The sequence below is a fragment of the Perca flavescens genome, chromosome 4 (assembly GCF_004354835.1).
Source record: "Perca flavescens isolate YP-PL-M2 chromosome 4, PFLA_1.0, whole genome shotgun sequence".
NCBI lineage: Eukaryota > Metazoa > Chordata > Actinopteri > Perciformes > Percidae > Perca > Perca flavescens.
In genome coordinates, this window is record NC_041334.1 from 20,814,398 (window position 1) to 20,839,193 (window position 24,796).

At 39.0% G+C, this 24,796-nt stretch overlaps 2 protein-coding genes across 3 annotated transcripts in view; one reads left to right on the plus strand and one right to left on the minus strand.

Moving 5' to 3' along the window:
* Positions 1 to 260: 260 nt before the first annotated feature.
* Positions 261 to 8,013, minus strand: tamm41 (TAM41 mitochondrial translocator assembly and maintenance homolog). Of its 2 annotated transcripts, none has more exons than XM_028576798.1 (8): positions 7,947 to 8,013; positions 6,115 to 6,297; positions 5,381 to 5,473; positions 4,994 to 5,144; positions 4,245 to 4,390; positions 2,802 to 2,967; positions 1,882 to 1,944; positions 261 to 1,222 (listed from the first exon to the last, which is right to left on the minus strand). In XM_028576798.1, exons 2-8 carry the CDS (start codon positions 6,289 to 6,291, stop codon positions 1,131 to 1,133), a joined length of 888 nt encoding a protein of 295 aa, XP_028432599.1. In that variant the 5' UTR covers positions 6,292 to 6,297; positions 7,947 to 8,013; the 3' UTR covers positions 261 to 1,130. The 2 variants fall into 2 exon arrangements, with proteins under 2 accessions (XP_028432599.1, XP_028432598.1); XM_028576797.1 differs by lacking the exon at positions 7,947 to 8,013 and adding an exon at positions 7,566 to 7,940.
* The window catches only part of syn2b (synapsin IIb), an 82,459-nt gene continuing 65,609 nt past the window's right edge, over positions 7,947 to 24,796 (plus strand). The window contains exons 1-2 of the mRNA XM_028576796.1: positions 7,947 to 8,002; positions 16,194 to 16,714. Of these exons, the coding sequence (XP_028432597.1) occupies positions 16,266 to 16,714 (449 nt within the window). The 5' untranslated portion in view covers positions 7,947 to 8,002; positions 16,194 to 16,265. The remainder of the gene's footprint in view (positions 8,003 to 16,193; positions 16,715 to 24,796) is intronic.

A 24,796-nucleotide genomic window follows, 5' to 3' on the forward strand; every position in this document is an offset into this window, starting at 1 on the left:
AATCTAATATTGTATTTGTTACATTTTGTTATATTATTTTGTAAAAATGCGGTGTCATAATTTATTAATTAAGCCTTGGTGAAGCCTGGCAATCCTAATTACATAGACCAACAATGAAAGCAACACAAACACAAACACAGACACAAACAGTATCCTCTTGTATTGTGACAGTTTAGATTTTGTTTTTGTGGAAAAAAATCCAAACTGGAAAAAGGAAAAAAAAAGTAATGCAAATGAAAATAACGTAATCATAGATGCTGTTGTATTGAAATGTTTATTAAACCCAATTTGTGTAATTGAATTAGACTACAGCAAGTATTGAAGACCTCTAGTTCTTAATATGACATGCTGATAAAAATAAAGTAACAAGTAACAGAGAGATAAACTGTTAACAATGAGGGACATTTTGTCATAAAATAAATGTGATCCTATCTTTTATTTTATGAATACCAACATAAAGAGTGTACAAACATCAAGACTGTCGTTAAAAATTATATTAAAGAGATGGATTTGAGATCTTTGGCAAGCTAAGAGGGGTATAAAGTGTGTGTGTGTGTGTTTATGACATGTAACGCCAGTCCATATTTGAAGAGAGTTCAATAAAGCCCTCTCTCAGCACAAAGACAAAATAACCCACAATCAATCTCTTAGCTGCCCGTCATCTGACCGTTTACAAAGAAAATGCACAGATCTAAGATGACAGAAGACAGCAAAGTCTTTCCTTGACTATACTTGTGGTACTTGGTGCATGCTGCGCTCACACTGATTTAGTGCTGTGGCTCCAGAGACAGCCGACTCAGCAGCTCCCCAGTCACTGTAGTCATTATGCCGAAAGGTCCGATCCGTAGTACCATTAAATGTCAGCCGCAATTCAGTCAGGCTCGTGAAATGTCACCCTTTTTTCTACAACTTTCATGAATTGCATGATAAAGGGCAGTTGTACTGTACAGACGGTTCTACACTATTCAAACACAGACTGCTCAGTGATCCCATTCATAGAGGCTATGCAGTGATATAACCAGAGGGGAGTGTGTGATTCTTCCAGCCACAGTTTGTCAGAGAACAATCAAGGATGGATGTTGGTTGTCTGGCTGACAGTTTACAGAGAAAGATCTGGTCAACAGACAGGATCAGGACATCTGAGAGACAGACGGCTTCCTCCTCCAACCCTTCCACATCTTCATCAGTTTCTTGGAGCTGTATGACACAGTCTTCCACATGCCTGGGGAGGACCAGGACACAGAGCGCACTGAACATTAACAAATACATTAGAAGAACACTATTACCGGTACTACATTAAAACGGTTGTTAATACACAGTGGAAGGTTTGAGAATACACTTCCGAGCTACGTCAGTAAATATGAAGTTACAGCCAGTAACCAGTTAGCCTGACTTAGCACAAGACCGGAAACAGTGGGAAACAGCTAGCCTGACTATTTCCAAAGGTAATAACATCCACGTTCCAGCACCTAACCCTGAACTAAACACCCTATAAAACTATAAATTGTCACTTTTACATGCACATATTTTGCACAAACTAAACAAATCCGATAGAACATGTTAATTAGGGAGCTTTAGGTGCTTATAGGCTGATTTCGTTACCTTTGGACAGAGTCAGGCTAGTGGTTACCAGTCTTTATGCTATGCTATGCTATGCTATGCTATGCGTCTGGTGGCTGTCGCTCCAAAGTTAGCATATAGATGTGAGAGTGGTATCAATCTTCTTATGTAACTCGGCAAGAAAGCACATTTCCCCAAAATGTCAAACTATTCCTTTGACGAATCTGGAGCACCACATCAGCCTTTACTAACAAAACCTAACAATGCATTATGTATGATTTCCCCCAAAAAACATTGAACAAAGAAGAAAAGGGTACCTACCAGCTGTAGCAATGCCTTTGATACTCTGTGTTATACTGGAGTATTTCACAATAGATGAAATACCTGAGGAGGAACAAAGACATGCTCAAACGTGAAATTATACTATAAGTAATTTGTCATCACTCTGAAATATGATGTTATGATATGCTACTTATGGGTAGAGGCCATATAATCACATGATTCATATGCACACAATTTCAACAAAAGTAACAATTAAGAAACTTATTTGGCAATCACTCTATCCATCCATGGGTTATGGATGAAATCTCAAACTATAAATCAGCTTAATAACCTTTAACATGGCAGTAAAACATCTACACACTCAAACTGTCCATAAAATAGTACTGATCAATCTAACAAGTGTGTTACAAATGAGGGTTACATATTCTTCTATTCAAATGGGACACTGTATCTCAGACAGAACTAGGACAATGTGGAATACTTTTGGAGGAATGTATTCCAGTACTTAAAAATTACATTTACTGGCCTAAAACTTGAAAGTGACAACACACTGCAACATCTGCTACACTACAGGTCTGATTTTGATGAAGACAGGAGTGATGATGCATCTTGGAACTGATGGGCCTTATGTGCGAAGGGGATGACATGTTCATTTGATTTACTAGGTGTTAAGTTTTTCTATCAATCTACACATTAATTCTGGCCACGTTTTGACAATATATTAGCTTTGTTAATGTGTTAGTGTAATGGATTCCTAACATTATTCATTTGGAGCATTATCCTACCTTATTTAATATTCACCACACACACGATATCAGACTTGATCTGTACAACCAATGTGCACAGTATCTCAAAAGTATCACACTCACAATATCTGATGACTTTTTCCCGGTCCATTTGTCCCTTTTTCTCTGCCTGCCTCTCCCTCTATGCTACATCCCCCGTTCTTTAATCCGAACCTTGTTGTACGACAGCTCCACAGTCTGGGTCCTGAGCAACCTGCAGTAGAATCTCCTCCACGTCTCGGTTTTTCCCCGGAGGATCGACCAGCTTTGTGATCCTTTGCTGGAGGGTCCGAGGCAATGCCATCAGCTGGATAAACTGGCCCTCTGGGCTTTTGTCAACCTGCACGTACACAAACAAGAACACATAAATACATACAGCAGACTGAATACCAGCAGAACAAATATTATGCATTGTTATTAGGAACCTCTATAAATGCATCTCAAGATAATAAAACTATGTAGGAAGGATTGGAGTGGGTGAGATGATGTTGTTTTTAAAACCTCAATATTTAAAACACCAATCACAGCCTTGCAACAACGAGTAAGAAAATATTTAGTTAATGCATTGACATGGCCACGAAAGTGGAAAATTGTACACAGTCTGGAGCTGGTTCGTGCATGTGGGACTTCGGCTGCACTGTCTTATAACGTACAAGGGCACAAGTGTATTTCCCATATGTAAGGCTCACAGTACACAATCCCCCAAAGCGCTGTTTACTGCAAAATGTGTTACTCACACACACAAAACACTCCTAACCACTCATTTCTGTTATTCCACGATGGTGTGATGAGTAGTTCCTTGGTATAACACTGAGTGGTGGTAGCATCTAATAATAATATTTGTTTTTAAAATGAAGCCTTACACCAATAAAAATGGAGAGGAATATGTATTCATGCTATTCAATATGCAAACATAGACACATGCACACATTTTCCATGTTTATACATGTTAATACTGTATGTAATGCAGGTAACAGGGCAGAGTGCCAGATCAGTCACACCCCATTTAAAGTTTACTAACAAGGCTGTGAGCACACTGTACTATTCAGGTCAAAGCTGTGTTTAAACATGCGTTTGTCTGTTTCACTGAAAAGGCACTACACATAGATAATATATTTCTTAAAAAGACAGTACAGGTAAGAATTTGATGGCAGTAATGGCAATCCGTATGTTTTTTTTAAATTTCAGATGTATTTTTTTTTTAAGATTATTTTTGGGGCATTTTTAGGCCTTTATTTGTATAAGACAGCTGAAGATGTGAAAGGGGTGACAGAGGGGGAATGACATGCAGCAAAGGGCCGCAGGTCAGAGTCAAACCCGCGTCCGCTGCGTCGAGGAGAAAACCTCTATATGTGGGCATGTGCTCTACCAAGTGAGCTACCCAGGTGCCCAATTTCAGATGTATTTGTTCAACTTCGTAGTTTATACAGCAGGCACCTTTTAAATCCACAAACTTTGCTTCTGAGGAATGAAACTCAAGAGTAGTTTTTCACATTGATACCCAAGGATTTTTAGATATTGAAAGATGAATGATGAGGTAAAACTGCAGAACCAGCAAACAATGTACTCCTGTGTTGCTCACATATCAAGGGCGATACTAAAAGGGCCATGTTTTACCTCTAGTTTCCCTTGTTGAGGTTTGTACACCACTTGAGGGCAGTCCCGTAAGATGTTGCTGTACAGAATCCGGAAGTGTTGAATGTTGTCTTTGACGATATTTGCTACCTTGGATTTATCTTCTCCGATCACCATTCTAAAATCCCCTGAAGAGGCACAGACAAAATGTAATATTGCAGTTCTTTGCTGTAGTAAGATCAGATAAGATAAGCCTTTATTGATCCTCAGAGGGGAAATTCAGGTGTTGCAGCAGCCAAGGACAGAAATAGTACCATAGTAACAACACATTCTGAGATATTAAACTCTGACTGGTGTTCAGTTTCCAGTCTAAAATGTTTAGCAATGATACAACACTCATTTCCTAATTAGTCCTGACTTTCCCTTTTGCTTTTGTAGCTTGGGAACCTAAATGGTAACACTCCCCTTCTTAGCATGTAAACATTTATAGGGTTCAACATTCATTTATATGCTTCTATTTCACGTCACTACATATGTACAAATCAACCAGCTTAGTTATGGATCTTGAGGCACTAGAACCTCAGTCTAATTACTTTCATTCATACTCCAGACAACTAACTCAGAACCCTGCTGGGAGATGGATTACCAATAGCGTCCATGTTGGATCACACTGTACTTACATTAGTATTCAAAGAGTGTGTGTGTGTGTGTGTGTGTGTGTGTGTGTGTGTGTGTGTGTGTGTGTGTGTGTGTGTGTGTGTGTGTCATTTGTAGTTGTGCAGGCTTGTTACCAGCATAAGAAAGACCAGCTATCTGCAGGAAGAGGTCTTCCTCATTGAAGCTCTCTGGCAGCATGAGGAAGGAGGCTATCACAGCACTCTTCAGGTTGGCCACCAGAGCAGCACGGAGCTTTCCATTCTCATTCTGCATCATCATTTTCACCTGTGTGAGAACAAACAAAAACATGCACGCGTAAGCATGGATGGAAAACCCGAAGATTTAACTGAATGGTGTTATTTACATTCCACTGTTTCAACATATTTCAAATAACTTTGTCAAAATCTAGGAAAGCATTTGACTGGTTTGAAAATAAATAGTTCAATAAATAAATGCATGATAAAAAAAGTTGTATACAGCTCAATTTTTCAGTTTAATCCAAAGTTATTCATGGTACTGACTGGTTTGTGAAGGCGTCCAGCAACATACATGGTCTTCCAGTGCATCAGGTCATCTATGAGAGACTCCGTACTAATCACACCATATTTGATTATCTGAGAAGGAGAGGAGAAGGTCATTAAAGTATGTAGGTAATACAGTTAATAGTAGCCACACAAAACAATAAAAAATTTTTAATAAAGTTCTAAGAGCCAGAAGTGAATTACTGTTTTCCATATGTTTTATGTATTTTTCACTGAAATGCATGTTTATTTAAAAACAAAGTCATTACATTGGTAAGAGCAAATTATGTTTAACCGTGTATCCAGCTAATTTAAATAGCTGACGTTACTGTATTGTGTGAACAGTTAACTTGATATATATTGTATGTGGCGTTTTCTTTTGCAGGATATAAATATTCCACCAAAACAAGTTCCTTCCAGAGACTATTTTGCAGAGCCATCGTCGCTGCGTCCGGAGCTCGATTGTGATTGGTTTAAAGAAATGCAAACAACACACAGCGTTTTTTATTCCTATCCCGGAATGCATCTGTGGTGTAGCCAGACTAGGCTACTAGATCAGACCAATAACAAGAATGACTTCCTGTGAGAAGTAAACACAGCCATCTATGACTGCTTAATAAACACATGAGGAGATTTCAGTATAAAGATAAAACTGGGCAGCCTAATTATGGAAAAAAAGTAGTCATGTTGGACAAGCAAAATGTGCTGCTGAAATATAAAAAAAAGTTATTTACCCTCTCCTCCACAGGCACCAGCGTGTTGTAGTATACGGAAGCGCCGTGTTCATTTTGTATAGAGCTGATCATCGTGGGCCCCAGCAGCTTGAGGATGGAGTAGTGTTTGCGATTTTGCAGCAGATTCATGGTGTGCCACGTCACTGGGTCATCCACCGCAAACACAAAGTCCAGCATGTTCTTCTGTATATAACATATAAAAAGGTAATCACAATATAATCACATGTTCTACTCCAATAAATTAGGATACAGCAGCTTTAAATTCTATATTCATTCTACACGTTTTTTTTAAATCAACTTTCACTCATATTGGGATGTTTTGATCACAACGTGTAATTAAATTAAAGTTGGGCAGATTGTACTAAAAAAAAAAAGAATGACAAAATAAGTTATCGAATGAGTTATTGTTACACACCTTTTGAAGAGATTTGTCTGAGGTAATGCATAATAATGCAAAAAGACCTATCTTTTTGATGTTGCCGTTCATTTGTTATACTGAAGTTGCATTGATGACACTGTATGACACTCGATAACTGCTCTTTAAATGTTTAATTTCTTATACTGCACTGTAACTTTTATTTGCGTATTTTATCTCTCAGTTCTTTAATTTCTTATACTGCACTGTCAATTTTATTCTTGTCTTTTAATGTTTTAATTTGTTTTTTAATCGTTTTCTAACTGCTCTTTAATGTTTTATGTAAAGCACTTTGAATTTCCCTGTTGCTGAAATGTGCTATACAAATAAAGCTGCCTTGTCTAATAGAGGTGTTGAAATCAATCAAATAATCGATGCATCGAATCGGGGACATGGACAATGCTGCATCGATAATCGGCCGGCTCATAATCGATTATTTCTGTTTACAATTTAATGTCGGCCTAACAACCTTTCTGTTTACATATTCTGTTATGTTTTGCACATTCAGGAAGTGCCATGCTGTATAGTTTTATGTATCCAAGTTATTTAGTATTAGAGCACTGCAGAATGTTTTGTTTTTGAAGCTATGAAAAACTATGAATTAAATATCCTACATGGCTTTAATAGAAAAATTTATTTGACGCATCGTGATGCATCCTAATATGGAATCGAAGACACGATAATCGTAATTCACACCTCTATTGTCTAATAGAGTGCTCATAACACTGAAAATGTCATTATTTTATTTAAGATTTTTGAATACATATTTGGGAGATCGGTATTTGGAATACTGTGATGCACAGTGTATTTATATCAGAAAAATATGAATAAAGCAATATTTATATTAAACACTAATATTATAGTGATATTGATGTAAAATATTCATATTCCTAGTGATACTGGTTTCCAATTTCCAATATCAATTTAGTCTAAAAAGTCTATAACGTTACAACAATGTCACTGTACCGTGTTGCGCAGTTAACTAACAGTGTGTAATGGGCAGAGTTTGTAAACTAGCAGGGCAGGTGTCACTTACGTCCATTTGACCTTGGTTGGTCCCGTGTTGTTTGAAAACGCCAGATCCATAGGCAAAAGCTAAACTAATGTCCTGAGGAAACTGTGATAAAATCCGTCTATAAAGCACGCCGGTGTTGTGCAAAGCTGGAAGAGTCATTTTGAACTAAGTTAGCTATGATAGCTTTCCAGCAATAGCACGTTATAGGCGGAATAACCGACTAAGTAAAGGAAAAAAACGCACAAAATAAGAGATACATTTCAGACTAAGAGGTTCAGTGCCACTAAACACTAGCGCAGTCAAGGAGTCGCACTGAAATCATCAGTTTATCGTTTAAATTACGTCTATCAGGTGAGTTTGGGCATGGGTCAGCTGTGAGCTTGACAGTCGACTAAAACTTACGTCACAGAGTGCGCTGCGAGCTGGAGGCTCACGGGAAATCGAGTCAGAGATGGAAGGTAAGCATACTGAACCGTTAAACTGCCATTAAACAGCCAAAATAACGACTAATGTGCGAGTTATTTTGCACGGAGGTACTACTATGATTGAATACAGCTGTGAAATGTAAACTGGGCAACACACTACAGCATTTTAGTACTCTTAAATTAATTTTTAACAGCTTTAAATTTAGCCAGCAGAGGGTGGTTTTCGACCATGTTTAGCTAACGTTAGGTGGCAATGAGGTAATGCTGATTTGCATGATATAGGTATAGCCATTGTTCCATATCTATGGTAATAGCTATCTATGGTTTAATATGGATGGTTATGTACACACTTGTGTCTGCTGTAAAATCTTGTGTGAAAAAGGGAAATGATTAACAAAGTAATTATATGTAGTTATCACTGACTTTATTTAAAGCCCATATAAATAAAAACATGTCTATTTCCTTTTCTTTTGACGTAATGCATTTACAATCATAATCATAAAAAACAAAAAAGACATTTTTTGTTTGAGCTGGTCATGCAAATAGGTTAGTTTTGTCTACAAGATTCATTTTGGTCAATGAGATGATAACAGTGATTGCTTCTGTCAGGATCCAGTCACATTTGGCAGCAGTGTTTTGGGCTTGAACTGCTGAAGATATTAAATAAAACCTATGAAAGCAAAAACATGCATTTAAACTTGCAATTTCCTGTTTTTGATAGTTTGAAAACTTGCTTTGCTTAAAACATAATACCTGCTTAAAATCAAACAACACTAGCACATCTGTGAAAGTAGAATTAGTCTTGACTGGGAGATCATGTGAAAATACTACTGCAGCAGTAAAAGCCAAAAAGCTTCTGAGGCCATCATCAGTCTTCTTCTTGATGTGGGCCCACTGCCCACATCTATTTGAATGAATTAATATTGAATGTAGACTCATGACATGTCAGCAATATGTCTGCAGCCCATTATGGGATTGTCAAGAGTAGGACAAATATTATCTTCATAGTAATTGCCTTGAGCCATCTTTTCAGCCAAATGAATATTGATAAGGTCACTGAATCTTGACTAACTAGCTCACTCAGTATGTGAAAGTGCTTTAATTTAGGGAAAGTGAAGCACCAGTTAATACTTTTTTTAATTTGTTCAACATAAAATTGAATTAATGCCTAGAGAATAGGCTACATTAGTATGCTTTCTGCAAGCCTCTAGCTATTTTATCCTGTTATAGAATCAGTGCTGCTGTATTACCTTGTGAATCTATATTATCATCCTCATAGTATTTATTCTGTTATGTATTTTCAAGGTAAAACTTAACTTAATTCAGTTATAGTTTTGGAGCAGGTTTTTGTGAAGTAACATATTGGAAGGTAAACTGAAATGGCTGTTTAAAGCTGCATTAACTCATGTTATTTATTCATTTTCTTGCCACTAGGGGCAGCATTAGTGCTTAACATAATGCTGACATATCCTGTTGTTAAGTTATTAGGTGGATACGGGGGATGTGTTGGAAAACATTTGGAGTCATGTTTATAGCAACTCAACAAACGTACTGTAAGTCCATTATTTACTCTCCTGTTAGCTCTGGTTTGGTCTCCGCTCTTGCTCTTCCCTCTCAAGTGAAATTTCTGACTCTTTAGGGAATACGTTCACCAGCTAGTGGCTAACTTTGTGTGTTAGCCATTTGGTGCTGGGCATGGAGCATATAGCAGGTTAAAACAAGGCTGATAAAGACTGTGAGAATTGCAGGCTGTAAAACCACAGCAAAAAGCTGAAGGGAACTGCAGAGTTGGGTGATAATTCTCTATGAGCAATAGGGGTGTTGTAAAAAATCGATTCATGTAAGAATCGTGATTATATTTTCTAAGATTCTGAATCGATTCACAACTTTAAAAAGTCAGTAGAAGGTGGCAGCAATGCAACATTGTGGATACAAGCTGCTGTAAAACGCCAAAGAAGAAGAAGAAGAAGACTGAATTGTTAACCCGTTATACACTCTGTTTATATCTGAATGAGACCGGAGGACGTATCGTCTCTTTAGCTCAGTGGCGCTATCAAGAACGCTGCTGTTGTTACAATGTTTCTGTGAAAAGCCACAGTTCGTTTATTTGCCAGAGACTAAGGCTGTGCAATTTATCAAATGTAATCAAGATTGTGATTTTGGCTCCTAACGATCACAAAAACAATTTCGAGAAAAACAATTATTTTGCACATTATGTTTTGCAAGTAAACTCTTATTTTGTCTTGTGTTCTGAATGAAAAAAACTGTTGAAATGGGAAAAGTATTAAGGGAAATGTCACAGTTCCAGGTGTTTTCACTGTTGATTTGTTTAACTGTTTCACAGTTTTTTCTTAAGTTTAATAAATGCAACATCTTTTCAAAAGTCAATAAGTAATCGTGTAAATAATTGTGATTTCAATATTGACCAAAATCATCGTGATTATGATTTTTTTTCCATAATCGAGCAGCCCTACCAGAGACCGTACATTGGCGGGGGAAATGCTGTGTAGTGATAGCCTATAAGGAGATAGTTTTAGCCTAGCCCTTAGCCCTCCTCTCTTCCCCGTCTTTGTTTATGGTCTGTGAGCAGTTCCAGTCGGCGGAGTTGGATCAGTAGCTCCCATCAGTTTATAGTACTCATTTTTACTCTTTCTTGTCTAGGCCTCAGACAAACAGGACTCAGCATTTTATATTAAGACCACACCTGTGGGGATATTACTAAACTACTCGTGCTTTGTCTGAATTATTTGCATATTTACATCCTTAGCTTGTCAGCTCCCATAAGACATAAACGCTACACGCTTTGGTATTGCTCCCTCACTTGGATGAGAGAGAAAAAGAAGTGACAGCAGATTGTAAAAATTGTAAAAATAACAATTATAGACACTTCTATAGTTAACTGTATGTGAAAATGAAGGACTGAAATATCTTAAATTTAAAACATGTTTCATGTTTAGTGTTGCAATACTTTCCAGCAGTAAACCTATTTAGGCACAGGGACATGGGCTTAACACGGGTACTGAGGAAAATAATAATAATAATAATAATAATGATAGGAGTTTTCACTGATTTCACAGTCTTTTTAGTCTTTAAAGCGGAGTCCACCACTCGTCTACTTTTGTAAAGCTTGTAAAGCAACAGCAAACTGGTTGCAAGTAGACAGGAACAAAGGCTTGTAAATATATATTGCTAACCATTGTGAGAATTCTGCCATCGCACCATAATCTTTTCCCACAGTGTTTGTGTGGGCCAGTGTGAAAATGAAAAATTAAGTGACTGGAATGAAAGAGAAGGTTGCCTTTTGTAACTTTTTGTTTGGAACAAGAACAACTAGCCTAATGAGTGGCCGCATCAGTTCAACAGTTCATTTGGATGTCAGCAGCTCTAATGGTATGGCTTGGCAAAGACCCAGACTGCAGTTAACTGTTTAAACATACATATCAGTCAGTCTCTTAGTGTTCATGAATTTCAGCAGGCACATTATGATAAAAATACAAGAAGACGATTACAGATTATAGTGAATGGTGCAAATCCTCTCAGGCACTTTGAAGCTCACCTGATAGTGATGCACGAGCTCCGATGTGTGTGACTACAAACACAAATACAAACATGCATTGCCTAGGGAAATCTTTTTAGCTTTTGCACGCCTGTTGCCATGGAGATTGCCATTGCTGCCCATGCCTAGTGATGGTAATTCAAAAGAAAATACACACACACACACACACACACACACACACACACACACACACACACACACACACACACACACCCACACCTCTGTAGAGGCACAGCTGCTCCAGGCCCCCACAAGACAAACAGAAGAAGCTGCTTTTATCCTACTCCACTAAAGGGTTACACTGTCACTGAGCAGATAGTAAGCCAGTAATACATAATAATATGGGAGTCAGAAGCAGAGAATGCACATTTGAGACACAGGATAGTACCTTGAGTTACAATGTTAGTATTAATAGTACCTTCATATAATGTTATATGAAATAGTATGGACCAGTGTCACATGTAAAAAGTTCTGTTATAGAGGGTTAGAAATGTGTGTAATGTTAGTGTGTAATAACACATATTGTGGGTCATGTTGTATTTCCAACAAACCCTTTGCAATATGCTGTTAGATTTAAGCTCTGCCTCGCCTGCTGCTGCACCGCTGACCTGAAAGCTTACCTGTAACTGCTGCAATCACTTCCTGCCACCATTACTGCTGTTCAAACCCAACATCTGCCTCTGCAGCACTGCAACACATTCTGAAGGGGAGATTTTGCTGTGTAAACATGGTGCATGTATGTGTGGTGTGTACAGCCCTGGTTAAATGGTGTTTTGGGGGATTTGCTGCAGATCTCTGAGGCGTTGGTGGGTGTTTTAATCTTGTAGCTCCATCCATCCATCTACACAGTGCTGGTAAAGAGAGAGGTGGCTTATCTATTAAAATAGCTCATCTGAATTAATTTATTAGCTACATTATTCCCTAAAGTAGCTTCAAAGGCTAGGATAGAGGATTTCATTTTTCCTCATTTTAACGAAGTAAATAGCATCAAGACTCATTTCCAATACAAGAGACATAGTGAGATGGCCTCTGTGTTAAAGGTGCAGTAGGCGATGCTGTGCGAAGATTGACAATATTTGAACTCAACTGCCAAACAAATACAACCCCCTACACTGTATATAGTAACAGTACTTTTACTTGAGTACATCTGTAACCTTATAATAGCACAGCCCCATAATATCCCTGTTGTGTTCTGGGTTGAGCTCCCTGTGTTTTCTATTAACCTCCTGGGGCATCTGTCGATTACGTCCTGCAAGGAATGCTTCCATTTATTGACTTTTGCTTCAGTATTAGCTGCCCCATTACATCTAGTCATTAAAAAGTTATCAATTAAACAAAACTTGGATTGAATTGAAATCAAATTGACAAATTTATCAGGGAAATTGGAATTTGACATTTTATGCATGCCCTACTGAGGTTGTAGCATGTATTACACCATGTCATGAGCACATACCAAGATGCCAGATGTACACAGAGCCCTGATTTGTCATGGATTATCTGAATTGAGCTAGTGAAGCCACAGGAGGTTGGACCCTGGCATACTCACCCACACACACTTGGCTATCTGCAGCAAATTCCCCCAAAGCAGCATTTAACCAGACAGACATAAACAAACACCTACCTCCTACTGTCTTACCTCCACCAAAGATGTGTTTGTTTGAAAGTGTTTTATATTATATTATATTAAAATAATGAAAAAAATAACCAACACTCAGTTGCAAAATGTTGACTACGTGTGTTTGTGTGTGTGTGTGTGTGTGCGCATACACTGGCCTTAACAGTGCTGATGTGTGAGGATGTGTAAGCTCACGTGTATTTGAGTCTGTGCTTGTAGTATATGTGCACATGTGAGTGTGTTGCTAGATGAGTGATGCTCCTGGCATTGTGAATCTACTGTTTGCGTATTCTTACTGTGTTTCCTCCAACGCAGCAGCACAAGGCAGATCCTATCATACTCTCTCTAAGCTATATACTGTAGCTACACCATACTTAACAACATACACTCAAGTCAAAAGATGGGGCGGGGGGGCATGAGGAAGGTTTATGGGGGCTATTATCTATTTTAATCTTTTTTTTCAAAGGAGATGTTGGTTAACACTAATCATTCATGATATACAAGCTGGAGTGTGTCTTTGTAAATGGTTGTAAAAAAGAGAAAAAAAACACTTGAGTCCCATTCTAAGTCACAAATTGCCACAGTTGCGTGCATAATTTCATGGACACATATGTTATATAATGGCTGTTTGGAAATGTGTTATGGGTTGTGTATGTGTGTCATGAAACATGTAGGCCAGGATGAGCTCAGGATGTCGCTACAGTTCACACTGCAGCTCTGTGACTCACTCGGCTCTTCTGGTTGACTTAATAACGCCACTGGGCTTGACTCATCACGACTACAAATGTGCATGTTCAAAAGTCTTTTGAGGATTGAACACAGGTCAATTTATAATTTTTTTTATAAATTGACCTTCAAGTTTACCACTCTTGAGTCCAAAGAGGGATTTATGTACTGACATGTCTTTATGACAAGAAAAGGGGGTTCACCTTTTTTTTGTTTGGTCAGCACATTTTGTGTCACATCATATTAGTTCCGATGCACCCTAGAGGCATTGGTCTTTAATAGATTTAAAAGCATAGTCCACATCTAGCAGTTTTATGTTAAGCTGTTAAATCCTAAACTGAAGGGTTGAATAGAAAGTGAGTGCTTGTGGCTGATGGAATACACTGCAATATTGTCTAGTAATCTATGAGGCACTCACTCCTTGCCTGTGTAAAATGGTACCCCAAATAATGAATCACAAATAAAGAGATATTGCTATATGAGTGGTTTAGAGTACAGCTGAAAAGCAGCCCTTCAATGGCATAAAGGTCAGGGAAAACATTTTCATCAGTTTTAGATAGAAATGTCAACGCTTGATGCTAAATGACAAGTCGAATCTGACAAATGGGTTGGAGAATATTTCTAAATTAATAAAAATGTTACATCCTTTAAGAAAGAATTGCCCATTGAACACATGATAGATGTACTGTAGGTCTATATTTTCTTCTACTGCAGTCTTTCTGTTCTTCTTCGTGTGGTTCAGATGTGTATGGGATTTTCTTTTCGCTCAAATAATCTCCTTTCTCCCTCTTTTGTCCTGTCATCTTCTGGCTGTTTTTTTTAGACGCAGCCTGCTGCTGCTGGAATTTGGAGAAGTGCTCTTCTAATGCCCTTAAATAGTGACTGCATAATGAAGCCATGGCATAGGGAGGAGATTTTTGTTTAGGAATAAGAAGTGAAAGACACACAAAAAACAAACAGTCTGATGCACTAAGTGGTGTATTAAAGAAACTGGATCTACTCCTTAACTATAAAGAATGTATGTATTTGAGTATTGGATTCGTCATCCATGTTTTTGTTCTGCTAGAAAGTCGAGGTTTGCCAAAACTGTAATTTGCTTGCTAAACGGTTCCTATAGTCATTATAGAAACCTACCATTTAGGTATGTTGCTGCTTTACATGCTGATGCTACAATGTCCTCAAGTAAAATCACCAAGAAGATCTTGCTGCAATAATAATGATCTGATTACTGACAAGCTTGTGTTACCTCAAAGCCCAGCGCACACCAGGTTTAGTGTAAAAGGCCTATTAGTCAGCGCCACCATTACCTTCGTGTGCTGAAGTCTTAGGCTGCAGAACAGCACACGTTATTAAGGAGCAACACGTTCCACTTAAGTGGAGGGAATCGTTTGACTGATTAAATCAGTCAATAGGAACTATTAGAGAGAAAACATCTCTGTCCCAGCTTTTTTCACCATATTGGTATGAATTACAAATCAACCCTGCCCTCCAGTATGCCAAATGCTTTAAATGGCAAAATATAGCTGTCTTTTTCAGCTCTATGAGAATTAATCTACTAGAAAATGCGTCAGCACAAACAGTACATGAGCCCACAATGGCGGGAAAAGGGATGAGGGAGAAGGAGGTTTATAAAGATGGATGGAAGGATGGCGGGAGAAGGAGGTGGGGCTTGCAGGGCAGGGTGGATGGTGTTTCCATCTCTGAACTCCACCTTGCGCGCGCTCGCAGGAAACCCCTTCCAGTCGATGCACACGGCACGCAGTGCTACGAGGCTGCAGCACGACACACACACGTAGCCTATGATGTAGGAGGATGATGACAGGAGAGAGGAGGAGGCGAGGAGGAGGGGGAGGGGGAGGGGGAGAGAGCCAGTGAGCGTGCCGAGTGAGAGTGAGTGAGCAAGAGGAAAAGGACAGAGTGAAAGGGTGAGATAGGCAGAGAGAAGCATCTCTTGAGTGCATTCAGCTCGCAGCAGCTCAGGAGGCAGGAAGGCAGAGCAGAGGGGGGAGAGCACCTGCACCACACACCTCTCTCTCTCTCTCTCTCTCTCAGACACCCTCTCGCACGTCACACACACGCATTTGTGAGGAGGCGTGAGGCTCAAGAGGAGGAACACCACATACACGCACGTTGTTTCGTTGGCTTAGCTGCGCTTTGGAGAGCTGTCTCTTGAAGACTGGACCAGAGCTGTATCCATCGCTTCATCCATCCGTTTCCTTCCTTCCTGCTTTCTGTCATTCATCTAACCTCTGACCAGTGTGTGTGTGTGTCTCTCTCTCTCTCTCTCTGTAACCATCTCCGCCTGTCTCTGCTCTCACTCCATTCAGCCAAGAGATCAAGAGACACACTTGGAGAGCAACTAACCGACCGCCTGAGACACCGACCTTTCGAGCGCAATCATGAACTTCCTTCGACGCCGTCTCTCTGACAGCAGCTTCATGTCCAACCTGCCCAACGGCTACATGACAGACCTCCAGAGGCCTGACCCAGCTGCTCCTCCTCCCCCCACCGCCACCTCCCCTTCACAGCAAAGTGCACCCCCAACCTCGGCGCCCGCGCCTGCCCAGTCCCCGACCAAAGCTCCAACTCCGTCCCAGGCACCTGCCAGCTCCCCCGCAGCTCAGGAGCGGCGTGCGAGCCAGCCGGCTCAGCAGCCTCAACAGGCCCAGCCCTCCTCCTCCTCCTCCTCTGGCTTCTTCAGCTCCTTCAGCTCCATCAGCTCCATCACCAACGTGGTCAAACAGACGGCGGCGTCCGCCGCCGGGTTTGTGGAGCAGTCTGCTACGTCTCCCTCGCTCTCCAAGAAGTTCAAGATCCTGTTGGTCATTGACGAGCCCCAGCATGAGTGGTAAGTGTTAAGATTCAAATGACTTTAATGATGGGTTGAGTGTTGGCCAAGTGACTGATGGGAAGTTGGTTGTGTTAGCTGGCACACTGTTTCTGTTTTTTTGGGACGCTCTTCAGATTTGGTGTAAAAATGTTGGGTTATAGTCAGCCAGAAGGAATATGATTTACTGTTCATTTGAAAAAGCTCACTTAAGTGTGTGTGCATTGGCCTAACGATGACTGACACATTGCGATTGATTTTAGTCTCACATGAATCCTGAAATGAATTCTTAAATCATTTTCTGTTTGTGTACTATGTCTTTGTATTCAAATGTTTTCCCTCCTCTTACTAAAGCTGCTCCCAAAATAGAAACAGCTCCATTAATCTAAAAAGACAGGACAGCTTTTCTCTGGGGTTTGAATTCACACATCCCACCACCCAGCACTGTCACCTGCCTCTGTTTGTGTGTGTTTATGTGAACCTTTATGACGTCATGTACGTGCATGCTTATGTTAGAGAGCTATGAGTAAGTGTTTTCATCCCTTGACAGCACAAGTTGGCTAACAGGATATTATCCTTCCACTATCAACTCGTATATCATACAGTCATAAAAGAGCAATGAAGCTCTGAATAAAACATAATGTTTGCTATCCCACTCGCTGCTTTCTGTTTCTGCAAATCACATTTTCAGGCTATAAAGGTTTTCTGTGTGGCGGATGATGATGGATTTTACAGCCGTTCATTGCTGTCATTATGTCGGTGTAGTTTCATCTTCTTAGCCCTGGATTGGATGGCTATGTGATATAGTGGCAACACTTTTGACCTTTTCAATTTAATTGACGTTCTCGAGCGTTGTCTTTTGGCAATTATTGGGTACTATCTCACATAAAACTGAGTGTGTTTACTGTTGCAAACAAAATATTTGATAAATGTGATATTGTCAAACGCATAGCAGAACAATTGAGTAAGTGGACCATGAGTTGAGATTGTTGCTGGTTTAAAGGTCAAGAATGAAGTGGCTTTTGTGGCCAGGATAGCTCAGTTGGTAGAGCGGGCGCACATATACAGAGGTTCATGCCTCGACGCAGAAGGTCCAGGGTCCGACCTGGGAAGATTTCCTTCATATCTTCCCCCTCTCTCTCACCCTTTCATTGTTTGCTTTCCTATCATTAAAGGCGGAAATGCCCCAAAAAATTATCTTTAAAAAAAAAGAAAAAAAAAGAATTAAGTGGCTTTTAAGCTTTTAAACCAACAAGGAAGAGAAGTCCCTAAGGGGTTGACAATCGTTTGAACGTCAATGAGTTCAATGACAACTGAGTAAACTCCATCTTCTGATGTCTATGTGATATGGTCAAAAGTTCCAGAACAAGTGAGTAAGTAGGCCTTGAGTTGAGATTGGTTTGTGAACTTTGTGTTTGAGGATATTTGCTATATAATGATTTGGGAAGTTGACTATTTTCCGTTTGAAAATGCATCTTGTTAATGCAAATGAATGCATTGCCACTATTAACCATTTTGGCTCCATTCTCTTTAAATGGTACAGTATTGAAATGCCAATTACTAAATAGCTATAATCCTACATGTATTACTGTCATTTGCAGTGAAAATAAGTGGTGCAATTTACCATTGATGAAGTAATGTCTGAGACACTGGTACATAAAACAATTAAATGGTTTTTCACTGTTTAATGCAATGGATATTATTTCCAACACAATCAAAACAGGATTAACACGTATGAGTGCTGAGGTTCCACCACACTGTAGTGGCAGCTCTACTTTATGGTAATCCTGTGCATCTTGCTGGGAGTGTTTTTGTTGGCTTATGATTGGATGGCTGCCACCATAATGTTTTGGCGATGTCTGAATGTGAGACACTGCAGCTTACATTCAGAAAAGTGGCGCTTAAATGCATTGCTTTACTTAAGTCCTGTTTTTACAAAATATATAATGACCGTACGCATATGGATATAATATCTGAATTATCTGAAATAGCATAAGCAAGTGCCAACTACTCTACATAGCCAGAAAAAAAGACATTTAAGAGTTTATTCCTCCAGAATAATTGTATTCCTTAGCTGCCTTTACAACCAGATTGTTGCCCTTTAAAATCACTGTAGCCTGTCACTGCTGAAACCCCTCATGACCTACGACAGTCATTTTAAGTGATGTGTAACCACCACTAACAATGTGGTTTATGTAGTGTGGTTTTAGAAGGAAGGGATCTGATTGCTCTACATTTGGGACACATGTACAGTATGCATAGAAATAAGTATTGAATTTGAATTTGTTTATTTTGCACACTAAAATCAAGACAACAGTAACACAAGAACATAAAATAAAATAAAGATTGTGCAGGTGAGATTAAGAAAACCCCTAGGGGCTTACAGAAGGGATCCCACCTAAGGAAGAAAAATAAACATAATGAGCAGTTACAATTACAAGAGTCCTAATCAAACAACAACAAATTGAACACAAGTAAGCACTAAATTTAAAAAAAACAAACAAGCATTAGGTTGGCTACATAAACAACAAAGTCATAAAATAAATTACAAGAATATAGGCGGTGACTATTTAGTTGGCGGTGACTGCTAATTCATGTCACATTACAAATGTGTGCTAAGTGAATGCTGTGAAATATGTGTAGATCTAGCCAATGTAGAAATAAATGTTCAGGTTCTTGCAAAATGTCTTCCACGTCTGTGTCCTGGTCCACACCAGAAAAGCCTAAATCCTAAATCCTGTAATACATATGCAGACTTGTTGCATGGAAATGGTGCCAAGTAAGTAATGAAATTTGACATTTAAGAAATGTAATGCAATGAATTTACAACTTCACTGGTATTATTTCCAAACATCCTCCCATTTTGTTTGTAAACAATACTTCATCCAAATAGCTGAACATAAATATTAATGTTGTTTCTTTGAGTGCTTGCAGACAGAGCTTCACTTAAAGCATTTAGGCCAAAGAGGCATTCTGCTAAATGTTATTGATTTTCCACTCAGCACAGAGTGTGGTCTGAGACTTTCAGTAATATACTAATAAAATAAAAACCAAAAGATTCTTCATGTCGTTCTCATCAAGGCTATATTCTAATCAATCAGAAATTAGAGGACACGTTGGTTTGACGTTGCTTGTCTCTGCACACACAAAAAAAAAATATTTTATAAAAAAAATGATGGATAGCATCAGCCGGAAGCCAGACTTTTAGGTGATCCTCACATCTTGAAATTTGAAACTATCCTTCATGTAATTTTCAATGAAATCACAAGTTCTGTGCAAACTGAGCACACATTTGATTTCTATATTTAGGATGCCATCAGTTGGGGGGAATAATCACTTCTTTACGTTACATAGCGATGATCGTAATATGAAACAATGAGGCTTTTTTTCTCTTGCTGTCTGTCTTCTTTTAGTTCCTTCATTTTAGTTCCCCAACTTAAACTTTTTCTTTTACACTCAGAATGTTTGTGTGTGTGTGTGTGTGTGTGTGTGTGTGTGTGTGTGTGTGTGTGTGTGTGTGTGTGTGTGTGTGTGTGTGTGTGTGTGTGTGTGTGTGTGTGTGTGTGTGTGTGTGTGTGTGTGTGCAGCCTTTCAAGGTGGCTTCAGCACACAGGGGCGGTTGAAGGAAGATAGAGGGAGAAGATCTGGGAATCTCCCTTTATCGGATATCTATGTGACGCTCTTTCCTGTTTGTCTCGTTGGGTGTTCTTGTCCGCCTTTTTCCTCTTTACTTCCCTCTCTCTGCCTTTTATCATGGTCGTCTCTCTGTGTGTGGCTCCAGAGAAAGTGCTCCGGGTTCCTGATGTGATGAAGTAATGAAAAGAGACGTGGTGATTCAGCAGTTTCAGCCCAAAGGCCACATCTGCACTCTTTCCTTTGCTGTTCTATATCTGTCTGCATCTCTCTCATCTTTTTTTTGTTGCTCTCCTTTTCTTTATCTCTCTGTTTATCTATTGAATATACTGTATGTACTCCGCGGTCTGTGCCTGAGTACCAGTGAGCGTATTTTCCACCTATATTGCATAATTACCCATCAGAGGAGATTATTTCGGACTGTTGACTTTTTAATATGACTCATAGCAGAGGGTTTTGTTGGTTTGACTGCAGGTTGACGCACAGTTCTCCGACGATCAATGGTGAATGTCACCCAATCGCCCTGCAGTTAAAGCTCAAGCTCAAGCTTTAACTTGTTGGTATTTGAGAGCATACTGAGTTGAAACATTTGAAACTGTTTCAACTGACTAGGAAGCATAAAAACTACAAAATAAGAAAAACAAATCACCATATTTGTGTTCTTCCCACAGCAGAGAAGGCACAGTTTTTATCACCTCATTCACTTTTTTAGTATGATGATGACGACCTACTTTAAATTTAAACAAGACCATTAAGTTTGTGCATGTCTGTGTGCTTGCATGCATGCATGCATGTGTTTAAAAAAAGTAATTCTAATTTTCTCCATAGCCAGCAGACAGGAGTACACAGTGAGAGCAAGTGGGGAGGTGGAGCAACATCTCACACATGCACACACACATGAATTTACAAGCACCTTCATGGTGTGTTTGTATTTTCTGTCATCTAATTATACACGATAGGAAAACAAACTAAGTGTTATCAAACTGAAATCAGCATTTTTCGGTGTTCCTTGTTTTTGCTGAATGAGTTTACTATAGAAATGTGGTTTGGGAATAAAGCAGGTCATTGTTAAATGTTATTTGCTAAAGAGATGCACTCTAAATACACTTTTATAAACAAACCCACATACACTAAAAACTGCAAACATGTCATGTCTTTTTCAAGGGTGCTTGGCATTTCTGCTGGATGTAGTTTTGACTTCATGGCCATTATTTGGAATTATTTGTGGCATTATGCTTATCAGCTGCAGGTGCGCACACACACACACACACACACACACACACACACACACACAGATATCTAACCTTAGTACAGCCGGTAGCAATATCATGTTGACTTTATAGGGTCCTCTTGGTTACGACCTCCTGGTGTCTTGTACCTCTCAGCTGTTACTAGACCAGTGGCATTTCCAAGGGGTGGTGGATATGACACATGCCTTTGGTGCGGGAGTTAATGTGTCCCTGAGCAAGACACTTAACCCCTAGTTGCGTGCGACCTCTGACATATATAGCAATTGTAAGTCGCTTTGACGTGTAATGTAATTTCCAGCCCAAGGGATTATACAGAAACAACTCCAAAGTGTAACCTTGTAACTTCCAAAATAGGACATGATGGTTTTTAAAGTTTAAAACATGATGAAAGTGTTTTTAAGCCTGTTAATAAACAATAGCATTTATATCATTTGTTTAATGGCTAATATGATCTATGTTCACCTTTACCTTTACAAGGAGCTCTAGCGAGTTATGAGTTATGTCTCACTCATTTAACCACTGGAATGGACATTTTTTACATTTTTAGACTTTTCATGTACTAAAAGATTAACTGTCAGTGCTGCCCTAATTATCATGGTCACAATTGATCCCAAACCTCAATCTTTGGTAATCCAAACTTGAATATTTTCCTAACCATAACCAAGTTTTACCAAAAACAAACCTTAGCTATAGCGGTGGCAGATCAGAAAGCTGTCATATGAATACTTATTTTAACGTATGCAACTGTTTTGGAAGAGATGTGATCCTGCCTATAGTGGGGTCAGGTCAGAAAACCTGTTTTGCAATGAAAAACTATGTATATGTTGTTTGTTGGGGCTTGTCTGTGCAAAGAAATTAAAAGCTCTTAGGTGTCAACTTGTAAATACAATATTGGCATTATAAATAAAGACCCATTGACCAAGTTATTGTTTTTTTTTAAATGTATGAAATCTATTCATTTATTTATTTGTCATTTTCACGAGAGTCTTTGAACACTCATAAATACATAGTCTTATTTTAATAAATGGTAGAAATATACGCTGGTTTTATTGTGTATCTTTCATTATTTCGCATTTTAATTAATATGATTATTTATTCCATACTGTCGCTGTGAGGAGTACCTAGATAAACAGAAGGCTTGTGTTTGCACCCAGGAGAATTTGTGGCACTGGCTATGTCAATACTGACTAATAACCAGCATTGAGAAGATTTTAATCCCTAAAGCCTGTTAGGACTAAAGATTACCTATTACATTTATGTCAAGAAAGCAGTTATCCTTTTAGCTCATTTAAATGTGGCAGGAAGTAAAATTTCCCCCCTTTGAATTGGTAAGTAGTATGTACGTTTCCCTTTACTTTTTCATGACTGTACTGTTTTTTCCCTGCTCTCCACTGTGGCAGACATTTTGTAAAGACAATTATATAAGCACAACACTTACTGCCTGTGCTATCTCCATAAATTGACACCTCAACAGGCTGTTAAACTAAATGAGCCAAACAGCTTGAGTGGTTTTATTCCCAAAAATATAATCTAACCAAGAAGCCAGAGGCCACAGTACAGTCTGAATGAATGGTTACGTAAATGATGCCAAAACAAAGCTAACAAGGAGCAAAGGAGATTTGACATTCTTTTAAAGGAATGTGTACACCTGAATTAGAGCTGGGAGATATGGAGAAAATCAAATATCACAATATTTTTGACCAAATACATCATGTCGATATTGTGGCGATATTGAAGGGTTCGCTATTGGTGCTTTCACAAATATTTACACAATGAAAGTTTAGATAAATAATCACCAATAATCAGTCCCTCCAGGATTTCGCAACCTTTTTTTGAGATTGTTGTGGCCCAAAATGCCTGATTTTGCGGGAGCTTTTGTAAAAAATTGCGATAAAAGTTGCAATATCTTTTGTATGTTTGTTGCAATGAAGTTGTGGGATATATAGTGTATATATATATAGGTATAGTTCTTTAAATATAAAAAGGAAACTTGTTTCGGGGAGAATAAAACTACTCTGGGCTGAGTTTTCCTAGTAACCTTACCAAAAAGGCTCAGGATGCTGCAGATGTTGGTATAATATTAAAATGGCTGGTGGACAAAAAATAATAATTCATTGAATTAATCAAATTTGAACATATGTGTCAGTGGCTTGTTGATCTGTACATTGTTAGTTAATTTCCTAACCTGGCCTGGGACACACATTCATACGGTTTGATAAAATACTGACTTCAACTTATCATTGCACTTACAATAACGAATTTAGATCATTGTGTCGTCTCCTCTCCGGTTTTTCCTGCATTCACCGTGTGTGGAGCAGCCGCTGACTTTAGAGTGAAAAAACGTTGCAGCGTACATTGATGTTAAAATGTATACAGGTTGGCAGGGCGGTCTGAAATGTTTTGCACGGTCTTTCGCTGTATGTTTTGTTGGTAAATGGGAGATGTTCGAGTCTCGTCTTCAAATCGGAAACAAGCTTTCTCTCACTCCCGCTTGGTCAGTGGCACTCAGAGTCACATTATACTGACGTAAAGTCTGGCATGTGGGACTGCTGGGATTGGTTGAAGTCGCGGGAAACTCTGATTATTGGTCAAATTTGAGGAAAAGTTGCGGTGATTGGTCAAAATTGCGAGTTGCATCAAAGTCACAATGATTGGTTGAATTTGCGTGAATTGGTGCGATCGTGACATTGTGCAATCCTGGAGGGACTGAATAACAGTGACAGTAAGTAAGTCCGGTAAGTCCAGAAAATTACATTACTTCACTCTAATGCAGCCTTCAAAACCAAGATATCACGATATCCAAAATGTAACACGATATCTAGCCTCATATATCAATGTCGATATAATATTGATATATTGCCCAGCCCTACTATGAAAAGAACTGCTGTTTGGCCCCATTTAATACAATTATACTCGAAAATACATTAAAAATTACTTTTGTAAGGTGGGTTTATCAAGCAGTTTTAGCAGAGAGGCTAATGAAGACAGTCTATCCACACATCAGCACTAAAAAAAATGGCTGCACAGGTCGATTGTGCAAGCCGCTTATTGCAACCCATATTTAGTTGTTTGTTGTAAGGTGGTGACCTCTAGTGGCCGATGTAGGAGGAAGTTAAGTAATGTAGTATAAAGAGCATCACATTCTGTGTGGAAAAAAGGTTGGGGTGGTGGATCGGTCAAACAAACATAGGACTTTCACTCAGGAGGCCGCTGTTCGTGT